Source organism: Periplaneta americana, chromosome 9, assembly GCF_040183065.1.
Source record: "Periplaneta americana isolate PAMFEO1 chromosome 9, P.americana_PAMFEO1_priV1, whole genome shotgun sequence".
Taxonomy (NCBI): domain Eukaryota; kingdom Metazoa; phylum Arthropoda; class Insecta; order Blattodea; family Blattidae; genus Periplaneta; species Periplaneta americana.
This window is the reverse complement of record NC_091125.1, coordinates 92184890-92208178: the sequence shown is the minus strand read 5'-3', so window position 1 is coordinate 92208178 and position 23289 is coordinate 92184890. Positions and strand designations below refer to the sequence as shown.

At 35.7% G+C, this 23289-nt stretch overlaps 1 protein-coding gene across 1 annotated transcript in view; it reads right to left on the bottom strand.

Moving 5' to 3' along the window:
- The window catches only part of LOC138706238 (retinol-binding protein pinta-like), a 108046-nt gene that overhangs the window by 7521 nt on the left and 77236 nt on the right, over window positions 1-23289 (bottom strand). The window contains exon 6 of the mRNA XM_069835286.1: window positions 18266-18371. Coding sequence (XP_069691387.1) covers window positions 18266-18371 — 106 coding nt within the window. The remainder of the gene's footprint in view (window positions 1-18265; window positions 18372-23289) is intronic.

Below are 23289 nucleotides of genomic sequence, written 5' to 3'. Positions count from 1 at the left end.
GATTTATATAAAAATTGGAATATAAATTAAGTTCGTTGTAACTTAGATTTTAGGCTATATGGCATTCAAAATACTTTATTTAAAAGGAGGTTATAAGGGGGCCTGACTTAAATAAATCGAAATATCTCGCTTATTATTGATTTTCATGAAAAATATTACATAAGAAAAGTTTCTTTAAAAATAATTTCCGATAAGTTGTATTCTATACAATTCTACAATGTCATTACAGTAACTTCTGAAACATATAGCAAGTGATATAAAGTATACACATTAAAACTAAATGATATTTAAATCTTCATTAAACTATGGTTGCATGTAATAACAATTAAGAAACATGTTAAAGGAATTGTCATTGCACAAAATGATTGCTCTCTGGACCAAAATGACCGCATTTTAATTATTTAAATACAATTTAAATTAAGTAACATATATATTTTTTATTTTAGTAGGTTATTTTACAACGTTTTATCAACATCTAAGGTTATTTAGCGTCTGAATGTGATGAAGATGATAATGCCGGTGAAATAAGTCCGGGGTCCACCACCGAAAGTTACCCAGCATTTGCTCATATTGGGTTGAGGGAAAACCCCGGAAAAAATCTCAACCAGGTAACTTGCCCCGATCGGGAATCGAACCCGGGCCACCTGGTTTCGCGGCCAGACGCGCTGACGGTTACTCCACAGGTGTGGACAAGTAACATATTAAACGATTTATCCTTCTATCAAACACGAATGTTCCTTGGATCAAACGTCCTATTTTAATTATGTAATGACTTTATATTTATTTCTAACAGGTGCAGCGGAGCGCACGGGTACGGCTAGTAAATAAATAAATAAATATCAACTATTGGATTATTTACTTGTATATTAATGAATGTTACAGAAAGATTATTTAGACAACAAATTGTTAAATATGGCTTTTCAAGAAGGATATGAGTGTGAAATGTAGGCGTGTATAAAAATAAAGACTAAACTCACAGTATATAAGTTATAGTAATTAGGCTACAACAGGGATACCAAAGCATCTGTATTACATACTCATACTACAAGCAATACAAATCTAACAAATTTCACTTTTCCGCGGGATAAAGTACAATCATCACTCTTAAGAAAAATGTGCGGGTTCTTAAAAGCACGCAGTGCAGGCGCTTTGACATCCCTAACCACAAAATAGAAGACTTGAATTAATTGACAAATAACCCAAGTACATTGAAGTAAATTTTTCAGAAGAGCAAGAAAACTACACTGAGAGGCTAAAACAGCGGGCCACCTACAAAAACTAAAACTTAAGAGATATTTTTTTTATTTTCAATATGCTTCATTGCTTAGTAACAGTGAAACAATGTCTAGAGGAATACGTATTATATGTCTTTCTCGTGTTAAATTTTACTGTACCTGGTTGACATGTTTCGGCCTGCTACTGGCCTTCTTCACAACTCTGAAGGAGGCCAATAACAAGCCGAAACATATCAACCATGTACGGTAAAATGTAACACGAGAAAGACATAGCCTATAATACATATTCCGAAGTGATATAGTGTTAAAAGTTGTGTAATGAAGATGTATAATGTCTAGAGACTTTAAATCTGACAACAGTGCAGATCTAAAAAAAAAAGAATAGCACAGAATACCATTGTTGTAAAATAGCGATTTGTAATCACGTTCTAACCTTTAAATATCTGGTGAAATTTTCACACTTCCATTCACTTCTATAAAATTTTAATTCTTATTCTTGTAGCACGTTATCTAAATTTGTATAGAAATGCCATGAAGTGCAACTGACGCAGCAAAAATGTAGCTACAATTGAAAATTGAAGAAGCCAGCGATACGTTGCTGCAGCTCTCGGGATACCACGATCATCCATACAGAGAGTTATCCACCGCTACAGGGAGACTGGAAGATATTGTAGGAGACCTTGTTCGGAACGAAAACTAGCAACAGCTTCATCGTCCTAAACATGTTGGTTGAGAGATCGCCACTCTACTGCAGTAGAGACACAGAACACCCTACAGGAAGTAAGAAATGTCATTGTGAGCGAATGAAGACTCAATGAATTTGGTTTATACTCGAGGAGACCAGCAACAGGTCCAGAATTGCTCCCACAACATCGTGTCGCACGATTACACTTTGCACGTAATCACGTCGATTGGACTCCGGAGCAATGGAGTCAAGTTCTGTTCACGGACGAATCCAGGTTTTGTCTACGATCTCCAGCTGGAGGTGGGCGGGTCTGGAGAAGACGAGGAGAGCGCTATGCTGTCTGTAATTTCAGCACTCGACGAAGTTTTCAGGGTGGATCAGTGATGGTGTGCAGCTCACACGGACCTCGTTTTCATTGAAGGAGATTCTCTGACTGCACCATGATACATTGAAGAGATTCTCAGGGAGTATGTTCTTCCCTATACTCCATTTATAGGAGAACATATTTTACAAATGCACGACAACTCCCGTCATACTTAGGAAGGTGTGTGAATGAGTACCTTTAGGAAGTTGGTGTGAACAGAATGGTATGGCCAGCACTAATTCTCGATCTGAACCCAATAGAACACATTTGGGTATTTTTTGGGAAAACGTGTTAGAAGTCTTCTACCTCCACCCAGGAATCTCCATCAGCTCCGGAATAAGCTTACAGAGGAGTGGGACAACATTGATCAGAATCACATCCAGAACTTAATTATGGCTGGAATGAATCGCCGGTTGGATGCTGTAATTAGAGCAGGGGAAGGCGACACGTGTTATTACGAATTCCTTCGTTACCAAAGAACCCCACTGTTAGAGTCTCAATAAAAAATTATCACTTTTTCATTTTCATTGATTTCAGATTTTTTTTTGGTTTTATCAGTTCCATGATAAACTGATTTGTTAACATTTTCTAATTTTAACATTGCATAATTCGCTCGACATTTATAAAAAATGTACAAAATTCTAGAAATCAGTTCTATACGTAAAACATTTTAGGTGGCCCGCTTCTCTTGCCTCTCAGTATATACTGTATACATGAGGCGTTCAGAAGGCAACATGATTAACTCCACTTTTGGTTACTTTAGAGTTACTAAGTTGGCAATGTATTAAATTGACCATATTTTCAGTGGTCAATGTGATTAACTCCATAGTCCAGTAAAAAAGCCCACAGAATGCAATATTCTTCTTGACTACAACACAGAATCAATTATGTGTATTCAACTTTAACCTTGAATATCTCAAAACTTTTGGAAAATGAGTTAATCATGTTGACTTCTGAACGCCTCATATAGGCTTGCAATGACTTTTTAGTCAACTGTCCGAAAACAGATCTGAACGCCACAAGTGATACCAATATGACACCACTTATGAGGCAACTATGACAGAAGATAATGGGATGGTTCCTTTCCCCCTCCATTGCATACATCGCCGATTGCCATGAAACAGGCGTAGAGTTGGACTTGATGGTAGCCTATGTAAAACACGACGTATATAAGATAAAAAGTCAAATTTGGTAAATTTTTGACTTGGGATATTTGTCAATTCACGTTTTTAATTATAGTTTATAACCCGTAAGTCATAATATCATTAATTTTATTAATTAGTTAAAGCGCAGTGCGTTCTCCTCTTACATACTCAATGAAGATACTGTTTTCTTTCTTAAAGAAACTGAATATCTAAAGTAGGTGTTCTTTATTTGCCACTTTCAAATCCGGCAAACCTATTTGTAATTAATTTCCTTGAACTGTACGTAATTTACAAGACACTCAATAATGAAAGCATTGACTGTATGCCCAACTGTAGAGATGAACTTTCATTTTCTGCATTACATGCGAAATGCTTTTCCATAATCCCAAAGGTAAAATAGAGGATTTAGTTTGTAAATAATTGTAATGTTGGTATAATAATTCATTAATATTACACAAAATATATATTCATAATTATAATCATATCTGGTATTATGTTTATAATTTAAACTAAACTGATATAATCCATAATTTTGCTTGAAAATACAAACAATAGGCATTCCCCAATCAGTAATTGCCATAAGACAAAGCCTACTAAGGTAAGCTCCATGACATTGCAGCCATACGAAGAGATAGGGTCGAGCCTAATACCTGCCTTCTAGTGATCAATTGCATAACTACCAGAAATGATGGATGTACCGCATGGCCAATATTGTGAGAGCCCACAAGTGTTATTATTAAGCTTTTCTTAACCACATGATTTTATTTCTAAGTACTTAGAAAAATATTAACAGATAGTATGACTTTGTAACGAGAGTCTAAGTATATTATTTTTTCAGATAACCACTGTGAACAATAAAACAGCAAAAAGTAGAAATCTTCATGTGAGAATTGGAAGGTCAAGTCTTATTTATTCTGGGTTAATTTGGATATTTGTCTTTGGGACTTAGGAAGTCCCGGAAAAGCAGATGGATATGTGATTGTCGAGACAATATCAAGATAGGAATGTGGAAGAAAAAATCTTAATCGATACGCGAGAACTCCCTCCCTTGCAAGCAGTCTCGGGACTGACGCAATAACTAGAACATCTATGCAAGTTAGAGCGTATTGACCTCTCGACTCACTCCGGGTTTGCCAAGAAGAGAACGTAATTCACAAGAACTGGAAGAGGAAATGTGTTGTTTTACTGTCAAGAGGGACAATTGAGAAAAAGTAATACAAAAGCGCGCATGTTTTCGCGCCATTACATAGCGACAAAATTATTTGCAACTTTGACCTGATAGATGTTGCACACAAAGAAAGAAAACATCCAAAATAGGGAAATTTCATGTTGACTGTTAGTTGTGGTGACAAATAGAAAAATTATCACTTTATTTACTACAAGATACAGTTATATCACAACCTAGTACATACAGTCACGAAGCTTGAGGTCATTTTTTGCATTTCTCGTGATACAATACTCCATGAGGTTAGCAACTGAGAGTACTAGAAACAATAGACTGTGCGATAGTAGCAATTCTAGTGGCTAGCACCTAAGTTCAATTGTCATTGAATGCATATTCCCTACATATTGAGCTTTGTGACTATATACTAGACTGTGGTTATATCGTACTTGAAATCTATAAACAAATTTAACAGTGTCTACATAATATTACAGGAAATACTAATGAAACATAATAATGCAGTATATAATAGAATACATTTTAATGTGATATATTTTATATATTATATAATTAACTATTACTTACTGGCTTTTAAGGAACCCGGAGATTCATTGCCGCCCTCACATAAGCCCGCCATTGGTCCCTATCCTGAGCAAGATTAATCCAGTCTCTACCATCATATCACACCTCCCTCAAATCCATTTTAATATTATCTTCCCACCTACGTCTCGGCAATTAACTATTATATTGAGTAATTAAATTAATAATTAAAAGTGAACTTTCCAATATTGCACAACAGTAATATCAAAATGTAATATGAGCCGTTCAGAGCAAAAGGGGTTAAGTCAAAATTGGATAAAGAGGTTTAAAGTAAAAATTCTGTAAAATACAGCGCAAAGTACGAATTAATACGTCGTTCTTGCTATCCACTGACTTCTAATAGTTTAAATAAATTGAATATTAATTGCTACTTTGCACTATATTTTACAGAATGTTTACTTCTACCCTCGTTACCCATTTTTGACTTACACCACGTCTGCTCTGAACGGCTCATATATTCCTATTTTTATGACAATATGTATTATTCCCTGTTTTGCTTAGAACTATCCAGCATTGCACAACAGTAATATCAAAAGTAATATAGTCTCATTTTTGCTTCAATACGGACCACTTCTTATTTTGTTTAGGACTTTTCAACATTGCACAACTTTAATGTTAAAACATAGTTTATTGTAATTGTTAGATCAATATACACTATTCCCTGTTTTAAGGACTTTCCAACATTGGACAGCAGTAAAAGCGAAACGTAATATATATTGCGATTGTTACGTCAATATACGAGACCTTTCCCCCCTTTGTTTAGAACTTTCCAACATTCTATCGCAGCTATAGTAAAAAGTAATATATTGTGATTGTTAGTCACAGTAATTCTATCATTCCTTCTTTTTTTCAGGAATTTCCAGCATTTTACATTGATAATATCAAAAAGTAATTGCCATTGTTACGTCAATATGTACCATTCGATGTTTTATTTAGTACCGTACTTGCCAACATTTTACAGCAGTAATACTAAACGTATCAAATTGCCATTGTTGCATTAAGAGGTACCTTTCTTTCCTTTTTTTTTTTTTTTTTTTTTCAACTTTCGAACACTGCGTAGCACTATTATCAAAGCGTAATACATATCGGGATTATCACGTCAATATGCAAGTAACAAAGAAAGTTAGCCCTGCACACGCAGGAAATCCTTGCCCTAATGGCATTCTATGGGCTTATTTTGATCGTAATCTTTATATACCATTCTCTGTTTTGTTTAGGGCTTTGTAACGTTTTACAGTAGTACTGTAATAGCAAAACGTAAAACATTACGGTTGTTACTTCAGTATCTACCATTCGCCATTCCTTGTTTTCAAATATTGCAGAGCAGCAATATCCAAAATATGTGTAACGATTGTTACGTCAATATGCACCATTCCGTGTTCTGTTGGAACTTTCCATCATTGTAAGCAGTAATATCTAAACGTACTGTAATACATTATTTTACGATTGTTACGTCAGTACGAACCATTCCGCGTTTTGTTTAGGATTTCAAATAAATGCAAAAAGGTAATATAACAACGTAATATATTGCGATTGTTACCTCAATATATAACATTCCCTATTTTGTGTAGAACATTCCAGCACTACACAGCAATATTTCAAATTATAATATATTTCGATTGCTACGTCAGCATGTTCCATTCCCTATTTTGCTTATTTTTTTTTTTTAATTACTGGTCCACAATAAAAAAACTTTTGTCTCCTACTGAAGAAATTTCAAGTATTCTATGCTGAAATTGGTGCGCTGATTCCAGATTTGTAATCAGATTTATCATAGCACGTTTTTTTTTGAGTTATAGGACTGTAACATTAATTCTAAATCTCACTATGCAGTACATATAGTTTATTTATTCTTTGTAAAATGTTATATTATATTATTTTAAATAAATTTATAAGAAGATATACACTTACAATATGTAGTAAGGACTAAAAACTCTATTAAAATTCTTGAGATCTTTGCTTTTCCGCTTATGTTGGCATGTGGTTGATCGCTGCAGGAACCAGCAGAAATCACCCATCAAGCTCGGACCGTATTGACCCTGGTACCTAATTCCATCGTTGATATGTCCGAATGAAAACTCTCACCATGTTCGCCGAGATTTTATGGAAAAAAATCAAGATGTGAATGAAGAAAGTGAATTTTTAAAGACATGTGACAACCTAGATTCTGAAATGCTCTGAGCATGTTATATACTAACTCAGCATAATTATCAGCTCGATAATTTCCTAAAAACCTAGTTGACACTGTACAAATATGCCTCAGGCTTCCAGTTCAAGAGCACTCAATTTTGACCTGAATGTAGTGTCACAGATCATAATTTAAAATTTAAAATGTTATTATTTTAAAATTGTGGAGTGATATAAAAAACGGACTTCAGATCTGTAATCAGCACACCTCAAATTAGAGGCAGTACACTTGTTTCAGTTCAGTAGCAAAATCACAATAAAATAAATAGAATGTATCTAAATGTATTAAAAACGTAAAAATTAAAAATGTTATTATTTTAAAATTGTGACGTGATAGAAAAAAAATGGACTTCAGATCTGTAATCAGGACACTTAAATTAGGGCTGGTACACTTGTTTTTGTTCGGTAACAAAATCACTGTAGACCACAAAATTAATAACAAGATGTAATATAATGTTATTGTTACGTCAGTATGTACTGTTCTGCTTTATGTTGTGCTTTATGTTTATGTAATATCAAAACATTGAGTATTGCGGTAGTTACGACAATATGCATTATTTCCTGTTTTGCTTACGACTTTCCAACATTGCATAACATTAATATCAAAATATAATAAATAGTTATTATTACGCAGAGAGTATTATGCACTATTCTCCGTTTTTTTAGGACTTTCCAACTCTGCACAACAAGAATATGAAAACGTAATGTACCTATTGCGATTCTTAAGTGAATACGTTCCTCCTCTCTGTTTTGTTCAGTACTTTCCTAAAATCCGCAGGATTAAAGTACACGAACATGTCTCACAACATTATACAACAGTAACACAAATATGTTACTTGTTTCAGTAATGTTACACGAATATGCACCATTCCCTGTTTTGTTCAGTGTTTTCCAAGAATACACAATCGTAATTGTTACATGAATATGTATCATTTCCTATATTTTAAGTCTCGACAACTTTGCACAAAACCTTAATTTCACAGAATAAACTAAGACAACTTGTTTCGAAGTTACTTTCTGTAATTCATATGTTATCGCATGAACAGAAGCTAACTACCGATACGGAGCTCTAAAATGACAATTATTTTATATGGAATACGTAATTCTGAAACAAAAGTAACTCATTATTCTAGATTCTTACATCAAACCATTGATTTATGACTCATTTAGATTTTGTCTGCGTCGAGAGGGTTGGAACTGGAAGGGATGACGCGTGTTTGCAGAGCGGTGCTATTACACCAACTCCCTCGTAAATCCTTATCCCCCTTATTGCTAAGTTTCCTGGAATAAACCTTACAGTGCGTTTCACAAGCAATTCAAGACTTAACATGAGGTTTCATTATTGCTACACTGCTTTACAAAACGCCTCTGTGGTGTTTATTACTTAGCCGAATCCCTGTCTAATTGAAACAAATTAACACGTTACGCTAAAGTTATGTTTGAATCTCGAGCAGATTATCTAAGAATTTTAGCGGAAAAGGTACTAGTTCTGGTGGTGATTTTCTCCTGTTAATTCAATTTTTCTTGTCATTCTAACTTCACTATTGAAATATATAGCAATATTATCGCCCTTCAGCAAATTCTTAAATTTAAAAGGGATATCAACTATGTTTACCAAATGTTATCACATTTTAAATATGATCGCCAGTATTTCCAAAATGCAACCTATCCGTCTACAAGAATAAGTAGGAACAAAATCTCTGTATTTTGTCAAAACTTTATATTTGATAGGAACATTCTCCAGCCGACCTGGTAGCCGCAGTCGGTAGAGTGCTGACCTTCTGTGCCCGAGGTTGTGGGTTCGATCCTGGACCAGGTCGATGGTGTTTAAGTGTGCTTAAATGCGACAGACATGTACATGGGTGGGCAACTCGTGCTCTCAAACTGTGAACAAACTCAGTCAGGTAGAACGAACTCTGTGCTAGCTGCAGTGTACGAGGGCCTTGCAACACGAGTGGTTGTTGGTTCGCTTGCGTCTACAGTGATTGGCTGCTTGTAACTGCAGCGGCTGCCTCGGTGTGTGCTTTTTTTTTGTGCCAAGGTTTTTAGCGCCTTGGCATGTATAAGAACTTCTGTGGGACAAAATTCCGGCACACCGGCGACGCTGATATAACCTCGGCAGTTGCGAGCGTCGGTAAATAAAACAAGGGATAGTTTAAATATTAAAAAAAAAAAAAAAAAAAAAAAAAAAAAAACGTTCTCCACAACTTCAAAATCATTTTAACACTCTTATTGATCGCATCTCATATAACATATTGTCGGCACCTATTTAAGATTTAGAATTTGTATTTAAAACTGATTTGAAACCAATCCGTCAGCGAGGTAGTTCAGGCGATTATTTGTTTTCGCTTAGTTATGAAAGGGTCTGCCTTGAAATTCTAAAAATAAGACATATTGATGAATGATAAAGACGATGATGATAATGATGATGATAGTGACGTAGCTGTTGATGAAAATGATGGAGCAATAATATGAAAATATTAATTTAATGACAATAAAATTGTGGTAATAATGATTATATAATGTGATGGCTGAATAATAATAATAATAATAATAATAATAATAATAATAATAATAAAGAAGATGAAAAAGATGACGCTGATCTTGATGATGATGTTGATGAGCTGATGAAATGAGGAAGACAAGGGTAGTGTGATAGAAATAAAGAAAATGAGATAAAAATGGTGAGGATATAAAGTAATATTGTGTTCATATCATGACAGTAACGTAAACATAGTCATCGGCATATCTCAGGCGCAGCGCTTTTACCCACTGATCCAGGGCTGCGCTTGGGTGTGGGTTTGATTCCCCCTTGGGCTGATTGTCTAAATGGGTTTCTATGAAGTTTTCCCCAACTCTAAGAAGAATATCAAGTAATCCCATTGCGAATTCTCGGTCTTATTTCAGCATGTATCATCTCGCTATCACCAAGTAGTCTTATAGTTAATACAGCGTCGTTAAATAACAGCATAAAAATTTGAAACATGTGATGTTATGGGCGACGAAAAAGACGAAATGGTTAAGATATAGAGGGTGGTGATGAGATGACGATTACTATTATGATGGTGATGATGATGATGATGATGATGATGATGGTGATGATGATGAAACACGAATATGTGATTCAATATAAAACATTGTGCACCCTGTTACAACATTAACTTTGAAGCTTATCTACTTTAAGTTCACTTCGCGCTTAGGGATTGTAGTAGCAAGAGTAGGGAACAGTATGTTGTGGAATACAAATTATTTACGAGATGGGAGCTTATACACTGGGCAAAAAAAATTTAAGCACAATTCGGCATATAACGGTTTTTATTAATTAAAATAAAATAGATAAATTATAATTGGGTTTCTTGGTTCCACAGAATAAACTTAAAAGTAGAAATACACTATTTGTTAACAATGGACTCAATATGAAATGAAAAAGTTGCATTGTTTGGAAACAACGGAAAAGATAAGGGAAGTTGAAATTCGTACACCATCAAAGAAAAGGAAATGGTGCTTTCAGTACCCTGTTTAATAACGTGTTGGTCCTCCACGAACCCTGAGGCACTCTTGTATGCGACGGGGCATACTCAGTACCAACGCATCTAAGCTCTCCTGAGGCAAATTGTCCCATTCTTCCAAGGCAGCATTCCTGAGTTCTTGAATCGTTAATGGGTGATGTGGACGATTGGAAATGGTTCTCCTGAGAAAGCTCCATGCATTCTCTATGCAGTTCATATCCGGTGAGCATGCTGGCCAATCCATTCTTCGGATCCCATGTTCTACCAGATACCGCTGCACACTATGAGCATGATGGGGCCGAGCATTATCGTCCTGTAGAGTGAACCCTTCTCCTACAGTCTCTGCAAAACCACTTACTATGGGTTGGAGGATGTTGTTCTCATACACGGCAGCAGTCATGTTTCCCTCTATTGAAACCAGTGGCGTGCAGCGGCCAAACATGACACCTGCCCAAAACAAGGCTGAACCACCAAACTGTTGGTGACGTTCCACGGTCATTGAGGGATGATTTCGTTCCCCTGTTCGTCTCCATACGCGAATAGAGTTGTTGTCAGGGTGTAGGCCCATTCTCACTTCGTCTGAGAATAAAGTTCTAATCCATTGGTCTCGTATCCAATTATTCTCATGTGCTCTAGCCCATCTTGCACGAGCACCCCTGTGATGTGGACAGAGTGCTGGAGTCTTAAGTGGTCTTCGAGCATACAACCCTATGTCATGAAGTCTATTGCGCACAGTTTGGCTACGTGCAACAACACCAGTGGCTTCGCGCAGGTCATGGCGCAGAGTTGTAGCTGAGGCTATAGGGTTCCTACGTGCAGATAACCTTACATACCGGTCCTGACCTGGTGTTGTTTTGCGTGGACGGCCCTCGCGAGGTCGATCTGCTATTGACTAGGTTTCCTGGAACTTTCTCCACAGTCTGGATACAATACTCAGATTCACATGAAGGATGTTAGCAACATCAACTTGTCTCATGTTTTGTTCCATCAAAGTGATCATTTTGATGCGGTCTGCCATTGTAAGGGTGTTCCGAGCCATTGTACTGCACTATGAAGCACTATGAAGCAAAACGACACTGATTGAACTTTGCTCGAATTACAGGCTTTGTTTACTAGCCGTGATTTGGACGTTACCTAGTGTTGCAGAATAAAACAAATGAAAGAGTTTGAATTGGTAAACATAATACGTGCCACATAAAACCAAAAGAAACATAAATATAAGGTATTATTGGGTAAACTGGAAATATGCTTAACTTTTTTTGACCAGTGTATTTTTAGGTCTGCAAACCTGTGTGTCAGTTAGCAATTCACCTTGCTATACACATATAAGGTTCTGAAATTTGTTATATTCTCTTACTGTGTAAGTAGTAAATTCAATCTGGTAGACTCAAATCTTAGAAGAAGAATAATAATAATAATAATAATAATAATAATAGTGATAGTAATAATATCAGTGTTATAAAACTGATAAGTTCTGTAAGTAATGGGTATTCATAATACCTGTTTGAATTTATCAAATTATTGGCAATTATTATAACCAGTTTCTTCCCATCATTTCCTTCGGAACACAACAAGCACATACTGACCACAAAGATGCAAACTAAGGAACTTCCATAGGATTTAACTTGCATGATAAGATTTCATTACTATGATGTGCCGAAGTACATAGACCTATAGAGTATAATATGTACTCCATATCGATCGTCCAGTTCAAAAGTGCGACAACTCAAAATTGCCATTTTTAGTTATTTATTCTACTGAAAGCCCCTTTCGGAGCTCTTTCCGATTCAATATTGAGATAAGTCATACCTATTTACAATCAAAAAGAAAAATAAACTGCTTTATAAGTAATTATAACTATGGACTTTACTAATTCATTATTAGTACATTTCGAAATCTATTAATAATGAACTGGAAGATTGTGATAAACTCGTCCTGAATAATGACTCATTTCTAAATGTCGTGGTTATGAACCAGAACTCTGTTCCTTTCTAGGTGATTTATTTGAAACTTTCAACTGAAGATTTCTCAAAACTTGTTTTTTTGAGTTGTCGCACTTTTGAACGAGACGATCGATATGTACTTCGGTACATCATAGTGATATGATAAAGCGTAACTAATCATTTTGTGATTCAAGACGACGCCATGTTCCGTCTGACCCCGGCTACTTAGTCACTCGTAATGAGTGTACCTCTGTACTTGTGATTGGTCTACTGTCACATGTAATGTGACATGGTCCACGAGGGTAGGCCAACATAGGGGAACACAGTAGGTAGAATTTAAAAATGAGAAGGATTAAATCCGAAATCGGAACTTGAACCCGATGTGGCTTAGTGGATAAAGCGCCAGCACGTAAAGCTGGAAACCCGGATTCGAGTCCCGGTGCCGGAGAGGATTTTTCTCCGGTCTACCTGTTCTTCATCATTCACATGATAAGAGTTAAAACCCCCTTCTTCACAATCACCGCCGGTACTACTACGCCATTTTCTGTCGTCTTGGTGTTAGCATGTTAGTCGTTTCATTCGAGGTTCGCGGCTTCATAACCGGCCGGCAACGATGGTTTTAAGGGTGTTAAAATCTTTAGCGTTGCTTCTTCAGGAGGTCCGTATTGTATGCCTCCGATATTAAATGAAGTCTGTCCGAGATAAAAGATTCAGATAAAATTTGTCGGTCATTTCTAGTTCACGTTGAATTTCCACGCTCGACCTTCACAGTTGAAAGCGTAACTTACAGAACACTAAAACCTAAACACTGGTGTCCAAATATATCTGGCCACTTCTAATCGATAATGGTTGATAATTTTCCCGTGTATATATGCCTTCATTAGTTATTACTTGTACGACTAGATGGCGCAGATAAAAGTCAGTATTGGCGACTTTAGTTCTGTCCGTTCTATGCTGGCCGAGGCGCTGAAGGAAGTAGGATTTACGGTCCATCAAGAGGTGCAGGGACTAGCCACACAAGGAAGTGTTCGGCGAATTGATATCATTGCCATTAAGAACAACTCGGCATACATTCTCCATCCCACCATCAGATTTGAGACACATGCAGATCAAGCGCATGAGGTGGACAGTGAAAAGAAACGGATCTATGAACCAACAATCCGGTTCTATAAAGATAAATATAGCCTGTCCACATTGATGTAATAGATCTAATGGTGGGAGCACGAGGTACCATACCCTCCTTCTTTGCCAGCAAATGTAAAAACCTGGGCCTAACACACAGCATTGTGAAGGAAATAGCCATTAGTGCCCTCAAAGGATCGGTTCAGATATTGAGAGATCATTTGTATGGGAGTGATAATGAAAATTTGAAGTTATCTTAACCGATGGCTATTGATTGGTTTAGATATCAATGCCAATAAATCCGTACTATTATTTTTCTCGCTGTATATGGCATTCAAATCATTCTAACCTATCTGATGATATTTTTTCCCCCCACTTTCTTAACTGTAAATGAGCACAAACGCTACTTAAGTAGGTGTAAATTTTTCTGACATTTTGTATAACCTATTCGATTCTCTAACCGTTAATTCGCTTTGTCAAATCTGGCAACCTTTTCATAAGGGAAGCTAAATTTATTATTATTTATGCAAAATCACTTTTCCTAACGCTTGATCCACATTTCACCTGTCGATTTTTACCTTAGGACTGCAAGACATATGTCGTTGATAGAATACTCTGTATCTTAAATGCCCACAATGCATTCTCGGGTGATTTCGCTAGTATAACTGAGTCCATAACGACTGTAAGAATAATGAAGATGGAGGCTGTACGGCATACATGAGTCAACTTCTTAAGAGGCTAATTTCTACGTGACACCTACGAAACAAGAGGTGGACCATTAAGCTCACAGCAGAAAATAAGTATTCTTTTACGTCACTTAGCAAGGCCATCTGCAGTATAATCAAATCTAAATATAGGTAATTTTTTATATTTCTTTATTTAATAAACAATAAAAATTTTCTAGGAATTACGTATTAGTAAAAGTAAACTTTTATTCTATTGAAAATCAGTGACTGCTTTTACTGATCAGTAATAACTTTCATAACTTGAGTAATCACTTATAAGATTTTTATATATTTTTACCTTTACAAGAAAATTACTCATTCTTAGATTAAGATGGAGTGTAAGCGGATCGTAGTCTGACATCTTGAGAGCTCACTGATATTTTCCGCATCCCATTACTATGGAAACGATTTTACGTTTGTTAGCGAATGCATTTGTGATAGGAATGCACTCCGAGACACTAGTTCTGTGCTATAAGAGCCTCATGCACTGACAAATGTCAAGGTTTGCATGTTGACTTGCAAATCACAGTACTGAGAAGTAAGCCGCAGTGATATCATCCTTTGATGCTAAGAGTTGCTTTAATGACAACGAGAGTCTTCTGTTTGCTTAGTTTTTCATATTATTATACGGAAAGGATTCATTATTTTATGTGCAGAAACATACACTGATGCATGTATATACAAGAATATGTACTATAAGTATACTATACAATTTAATGTAACTATAGGGGGATACTCATCATGGAATGAATTTATCTTATTCTCAGCTGTTGCAGTATGTAATGAAAATTATTCTTATTTTCTCAATAAAATTGACAGCTATTCTTTCCAGTAATCCAATGAATTGTCTACAAGCTATAATATATTGTTTACTCATGTAATAATATTAATGCTAATAATATAAAATTATTGAATAATGAAACAAGTGAACTTAATGGGATATTTAAAGTACTGTCTATCTTATCAACAGTAATCTCACTAGAGGTTTCGATTTATCTAGAGAAAATCAAAACTCGAGTGGGATTCCATCGGCTATTACACGATTAGAAGAAAGTGTATAAAGATTAGAAGAAATAAATTACTCTGATACAATAAAATATTAATTGACTTATTAAAATTCTATTTCACTAATGTTAGCTTCACCAAAATTTTTGAAAGGAGCCGCCATTTTCAGTGACTATCTATGCGGGAATCAAATGATGATCGCAAAGCATGTTTTATAGTATCGTAAAGAATTAGCAGTTTGAAATGTTGGCAAATAAAGAAACAAATTCTAGGGAAGTGATAAAAAGAAGTGCTAGGGAAATGATAAAAACAAATAAATGCTAGGGAAGTGATAAGATTGTAGCGATAAACAGCCATGATTGGTTGAAACACGTCCTTTCATTCCGTTTTATTGGTCAAGAGTTTAAAGTAGAGACTTTATGAAATAGAGCTGCACGAATTGTAAGAGGAACTAATTAGCATTTATTAGTGAATCTCTAGGTGAGGATCATTGATGGTACTATAGTATTTAACCGAAATACATTTTTATTAACAACCTGTCCAATGTTACCATAGCATTCACATCACATATGTTAATTTTAACGTTGGGACACCAACCAGTTTAGAAACTTATACACTGTCCTTAAATTTTCCCCACTAAAGTAAATCCAGTAGAGTGATATCCTGTCTCAGTTAAGTACGATTCAGACGGTGCTTGTTTCCGTGATGGATTTCAAGGTGGCTGCGCTAGTGCGTGCTCACTTGCTGGAAGTAATGCACTCTGGTGGCTACTTTGGTGACTACCTTGCTGGATTTCGAGGGTAGGTTCCTTGCTATTTTTCGTGTTGGTTTGCAGGCTGGAACCAAAGATGATGATATAGTATCACTACTGAAACCATGTCGCCATGTTAGTTGTTTTCCAACTAAACCTGTTTTCATATATTCTTTAGTTTCTAAGATACAGCAATTAAATATCGGACTTTAGCTGTTTTGAACTTATAGCTTAATTACCTTATTACGACATTTACTATTGTCAATGTCGGACTTTAGTCGTTTTTCACTCATGGTATAGTTTATTTTTGACCATGAGTGTTGGCAACAGATGAAACAGCAGATGATTTTCCAATTTGAACTGTGAAAATAGCCAGCTTCGTGAGAACAACAACCATCACCGTAGCCAACACGGAAGCCAGCATCATAGCCACCACGACACCCAGCTTGCTAGCCAGCAAGGAAACACGCAAGAAAACAAGCACCTTCTGAACCGGGCTTTACTGTTGCTCCACAGAAGAAAAACAGCCCGATAATTTTGTTCTTCATCAAAATATAGACGTTAAATTTCGGGATATTTCAGATGTGTTCATGTTGAGCGTAGGATTTTCCGAGATGCTGCCTTCACATGGGATCAGACCCTCCGTTCTTCCAATTCGTAGCCACATACATACTTAGCTCTCAAGAGATTCTCTGTTCTCGGATACTTGTTCTTGTTTTAAGTCTGATGAGGTAATCGGTATAAGTTTATATGTACTTGAAAATGAAACACTTGGTCTGTGAGGAGTAATCTGTCCATTACTGTAATACAGCCGTCTTTGTATGCATCATGATGCAGAAAGAGGTCTCATTGCAGACTGAGATTGCCTACTCCTCTTCCTCACCACCACCACCACTGATACTACCTTCTTCATCAATACAGTGCAAAAATCCGTTCCGGTCATAAATACCTGCCAATTTTCATTTGGAGTACCTATTTCTGTCTCTGTAATGTCTTTATTAATAATTAGTTGTTGGTGTGGTCCATTTTTTTACATTACAATACATTTACATACAATTATAATACATTTATCTCTTTCCTATATCCGTGGGTTTGTATTTAAAAACTCTTAAGTTCTCTCTATAAGCATCTTCGCCCTCTTTTCTTCTACATCCGTTCCACTTATATATGATTATGAATCGCCTCTCAGAGTTCTTCTTGAGCGACCTCAATCTGTGCACTTAATGGGTTGTATGGAATATTCCGTAGCTGTAGAATTGCTCCATTCATACAATAATCATGACGTCATCTGTTACTACTTTTCTAGATCATATTCCCTTATATGTATACAAATTATAAAAGATCAAAACATTAATTTTTGGAACTTCAATGATGTCCCCCTTCTCGTCTTGTTTTCAAGATTTATTATTGATACATAAAACGTAACGCCGTAACGGATTGAATTATATATTTAAAAAATGTAAAACTTTCTTAAAAATTAAAACGCACGAATGCTCTACCGACTGAGCTACTCCAGGAACTACACACGACACTGTCACAATTTTTCGTGTGCTAAGCGAAGGGTCCCGAGATCGATACCCGACCCCGGAACAATTTTTCCTTGAAATTATTCATACATTCCCTAAGTCAAACAAACGAATTCAGTTTTACACACCGTTAAAACTGCTTTTGAACTTGCATATAATTATATATAGGGTGATTCATGAGGATTTACCGTCACTTACGGAGCTTATTTCCAAAGAAATTCTGAGCAAAAAATGTTATATAAACATTTGTCCTAATCAGCGTGTCTTTTTTAGCATCACGTAGCGTAGCCTTTCCGAATGACTTACCTACTAGTTTATCCACAGGTCCTGCATCTCCCCCATACTCTTGTGGCAGAATCCTCTTGGGAATTTGGCGCTGCAAAGACTCCAGGCTGTCTCCGTGCACGTGCACCTAGAACAACCACAACAGTCACAAATGTACTGATTTATAATTCATTAAATAGTGCTCACACTGAGATACCATAATCATTCATTTATCAGCTCTTTTAGAAAAGGAGACCTGGATAAAAATAATATCGGAGCATGTAGTAGAATTTTCGGAATACTGCCGTCTATCTACCATCATTCTGTAACCCACTCGTCCATATATCCATTCAGTCTTCCATTTATCTGTACATTCACTCAGCTCCCTATCTGTCTACCACCCTTCCGTCCATATACAGAACACTCCAGCTAGAGGATACGAAATCTATCGTATTACCAGAAGAACAACAGGACTTAGATTTATTGATGATTTATCTACAATGATTGCCACTCTATGTATAGGGTTAACTTATTAAAAAATCACGAAACAATATTGAAAGTCCTTAATTCTGTTAAAAGGTAAGTTTGGAGAAAAATAATATGATTTTGTTAGTAAAATAATGGGATTTACTTTCACAGAAACTTCTTTTCACTCATTTTACTATTGGTGCCATGGCTTTCACACTTGTTGCAAATCAAGATTTCAGGTATAACTCCCTGTAAAGTTGATTTGAATAATTTCGAGGGAAAAATCGTTCCGGAGCCGGGTATCGAACCCGGGACCTTTGGTTTAACGTACCAACGCTCTACCACTGAGCTACTCGGGAACTCTAACCGACACCGACACAATTTTTCCCTCTATATCCACAGACCTCAAAGTGGGCTGACAACCGTCAAGCAACCAACTTCGAGTGCACACTAACTCCGTGTGACTTAAATTGTGGTTTTCTGTTCACGAGCAGTGACGTGTATTATGCAAATCAAGATTTCAGGTATAACTCCCTGTAAAGTTGATTTGAATAATTTCGAGGGAAAAATCGTTCCGGAGCCGGGTATCGAACCCGGGACCTTTGGTTTAACGTACCAACGCTCTACCACTGAGGTACTCGGGAACTCTAACCGACACCGACAAATTGTGTCGGTGTCCCGGGTTCGATACCCGGCTCCGGAACGATTTTTCCCTCGAAATTATTCATTTCACACTTGTTGTCATTGTGGAAACTTGTAAAAAATATTAGAAGAAATCCAGTCAATGCTAGATAAAAAACGTTAAGTTAGACCGAAGTCCATAGGAAAGCATAATATTATGAATGCTGAAATGGTTTTACAGGAAGTCCAGGAAATTAGATAAAATTCAGAATATGGTGTGAGCAGTGTGAATTATTAAATTGAGAAGCGACAGATGAACTACGGCGGCGTATTTTCAGCTATTGGTTCATACGCACTTGATTGAACCCTGTTCCTTTATGTAAAACACTATATTACTTATTATTATTATTATTATTATTATTATTATTATTATTATTATTATTATTATTATTATTATTATTATTATTATATAAACTCACTTCTTAACAAAGTCAGAGAACTTTCAAATTTGATTTGATATTTTGGTATTTACATAATATAAACTAAATTGCATACTGTAGAAGATATGCAGAATTAGGAATATTCGGTAACAGCAAAGCTCGAATTTTGGTGTAGTTTCATCTACTTACTCGTATTAGAAATAAGTTACAAAAGTTAATACACAGAAATGCATATAGAACAAGAATAATAAAGAAAAAAGAAATGCATGAAAAATGTTATACATAGAATCAATTTAAATATAATTTATAAGCAGATGTTTTAAGTCTTTATTGAATTTAATAATGAAAAATATTGAAAATCAGAGTGCATTTCGATTATGGAGCTATATAATCTTGATCCTAGGCTAATACTGCAGTATGTTGTAAACCTGCAGTTATTGAAAATTGTTGCGTTCTTAATGGTAAATTAACGTTCTGCCTAGCATTGTAAATATAAGTAAATGGTACATAATATTTGCGATTTTTGTGACTATACATTTGAAGAGTACAGGGGAAAAACAATCAAAGTTAAACTTTTCATACGGGTGATATCAACATCTAATTCAATATAATACTGCAAACTTTAGTGTTTTTGTTATGAAAACTGATAAAGGAGAATTATCACCACAGATACAGTCATACTTTCCTACTTTTTCATTAGGAACAGCAATAAATTTTGCAGTCATATACTGAATTAGAAGATGACATCACCCTTAAGAGATTTGTGACTTTGATTGTTTTTCCCCTGCGCTCTTTATTTGTATATTTCTTCCATCTTATAGATTTTAAATTCAGAAAATAATGCTACAGAAGGACAATCAATAGGTTTTTAAGCAGATTTGGATTATCATTATTTTTTGTAAAAAATTAGAACATTAAACAATTTTTTGAAGTCCCACCCCACGCAATATACCATATTCGATGGTGAAGAGCTAAATAAAGTTGTAACTTTCGAATAAGCCTGTAGATCGCGTCTGCTCTCTAGCTAGAACACTATCATTGCAATAAGCAGTGGTAGATCATTCAGAAGGCGATTTGCATTGAACTTATTCATTATTGCTAAAACACATATGAATAATCAAAAGCAGGAAAAGGCTAGTTGTTATCAAAGAAGGAAAAAAGAACGTAAAGAGGTACCAAGTAGAAATTGAAAGAATTTAGAGTAATGAATAAAAATGTAATGGTAAACATAGGCCTGTATGTTTCGAATGGAAGATTTCAAAACTTCATATCAAACTGTGACAATTCTAGTAGAGAGCAATTGAATCGGTCATTTGGAAAACCACATGAGTCCACATTTTTACGAAAATGAGTTACCGGTACTATAGGAAGCACTATGGGTATACGCATCATTTTCAGTCAAAACAACATGAGTCCGATCATTACTAAACATTCTATAAAAAAATCTTAAAGTATTGAGTTCTTTCAAACCACATCTGTCCCGGACTCATGTACTTTAACGCTTAACGCCATGATGCAGCCATGACGCATTTGCTATCATGCACTTCTTTGTCAAGGTGTTGGACAGTGAGTGTAGTTCCAAGAGTTCTGTAGAAGAAAAAATAATCAACAATCTATGAAAGTACTTGTACCAGATAGAATAGACATTTTTAATAAAACTATGTCATTTGAAAGCAAAAATGAATAAGATGTGTACCTGTGTACCTTTAAGGACTTATAGAAGTGCATGATATAAAGAGAAAAAGTCCTCGAAGAGAGATCCCAAAGCAAGAAACACCGTCTTTTTGGGGGGGATAATATGCAATTCATATTATTTCATATTATTTTCTTATTGTAAATCAAATATATGTCTGTACTCATACATTGCCATTAAACATGTGACACACTGGTATGAAAATTAATTACTCGCGAATAGCTTTTTTAAGTCGACTATGATATTTTGAATTTAATTTGTTACTGATATGAATCATTTTGAATATGAAATAAAAATAACAATATAAATTTAGTGAAAACTGTATAATAATGTATTTCACACTACAACAAACAATACACTCCATATTTTGTCAGGATACTGGAGTTGTTATTATGGTACTTGTTAAAACAACATTAGTCCAAGAAATTAAAAAATATTTTAAGATGATATGAAATGAGATAATTAAGATACAATGCTTTTGTAATCAGACATAGTAATGTATGGTCCTTCTGTAAAATTTTCACAAACGTCACAGAAAATCCATTAACTATAGGTAGTTTTTTCCTGTTTTTCTCGAAACTTATTTTCTGTGACTCATGTGGGTTTACAAATGACCGAATCAATTTAAATTAGGAAGGCTAGTACAAGGAGCAATGAAACTCTCACAGGAGAGATAATGGCATTTACGATACATATCAGAATGAAACAGAGCAAAGAGAGTTATAAGAAATGCATAGGAATGAAAGTGTTTAACTTTATTCGTGTATGAAATATATCTACTGGAGGACCGCATAGGACTTGCGAACCACGGATCGCATATCTCTGTCGTAAGTTCAGGGTTACGATTGTGCTTTAGGTTAACATTGTGAATGAGGGTTTAACTTGTGGCGCAAGATAAGAGGTTGTGCACCATCCAGCAGTGTTCCCTCCCTGTGTGGGAACGCGCAATACGACCGAGTATTGCATGACGGTAGTCATTTGTTTGTTGTCGTCTGGCACAACCAGAATCTGTTCAATACGCAATTACGTAAGATAAAAAACTATTGCTTCCATTGAATAATATTCACTTCTTAGTAAAAGCAAAGAGAAAAAAAGTAATCACATTCCATAGCTGAAGCAACTGTTCGTGCCGCAGACAGCTGCGGTGTCAATTTCAATTGAAATGCCGAAAAGAAGACGAACAGGAAGAAGAATAAGATGAGATGCATCGCGTGTGGCACATATGTAGGGGATTTTTTCGCAGAACGTCTTTGTCTTTCATTGAATTGCTTTGGAAAAATAAGCAGATCCATTTATTGGTCATGTCATACAGAAGTCTCGGAATTGCTAGTTGAGTATTGCGAAGTTGTGATGTTACTAACAGGATGTAAACATCTCTATCATCGTTCCCGGAATTTCTGCAATGAAATTATTTGTGTTCGCAGTGATTTTATTACATATTTAAGCTATTTTATATTTTATATAACTCTGTTTTGTAAACATTACGTTGTCTGTATTCTCTACTATTGATACTAATGATTTAGTTAAATATTTCAACAAACAGAACAAACTTCTTTTCCTTCGTCACAGCTTGGGTTTCAACCCATTCCGGATCTACACCGCTGATACCATCATTTTTAGGTTTTTCTGGATTCCTTTTCCTTGGGGATCATATTGTTTGTTAGTTGTCCATGCTTTTGAGCTATAGGACCTAAGTAATGGAAATCTGCACGGGTCGCAATTCTTAGACCCGGCCCGGTCAAGCTCGACCTGAACTAGACCCGAACCCGACCCAAAATCAGAGATTATCATACAAGCAAACATTCTCATGAGGGCAGATAAAAAAGTTAATATTTTTCTTCCAC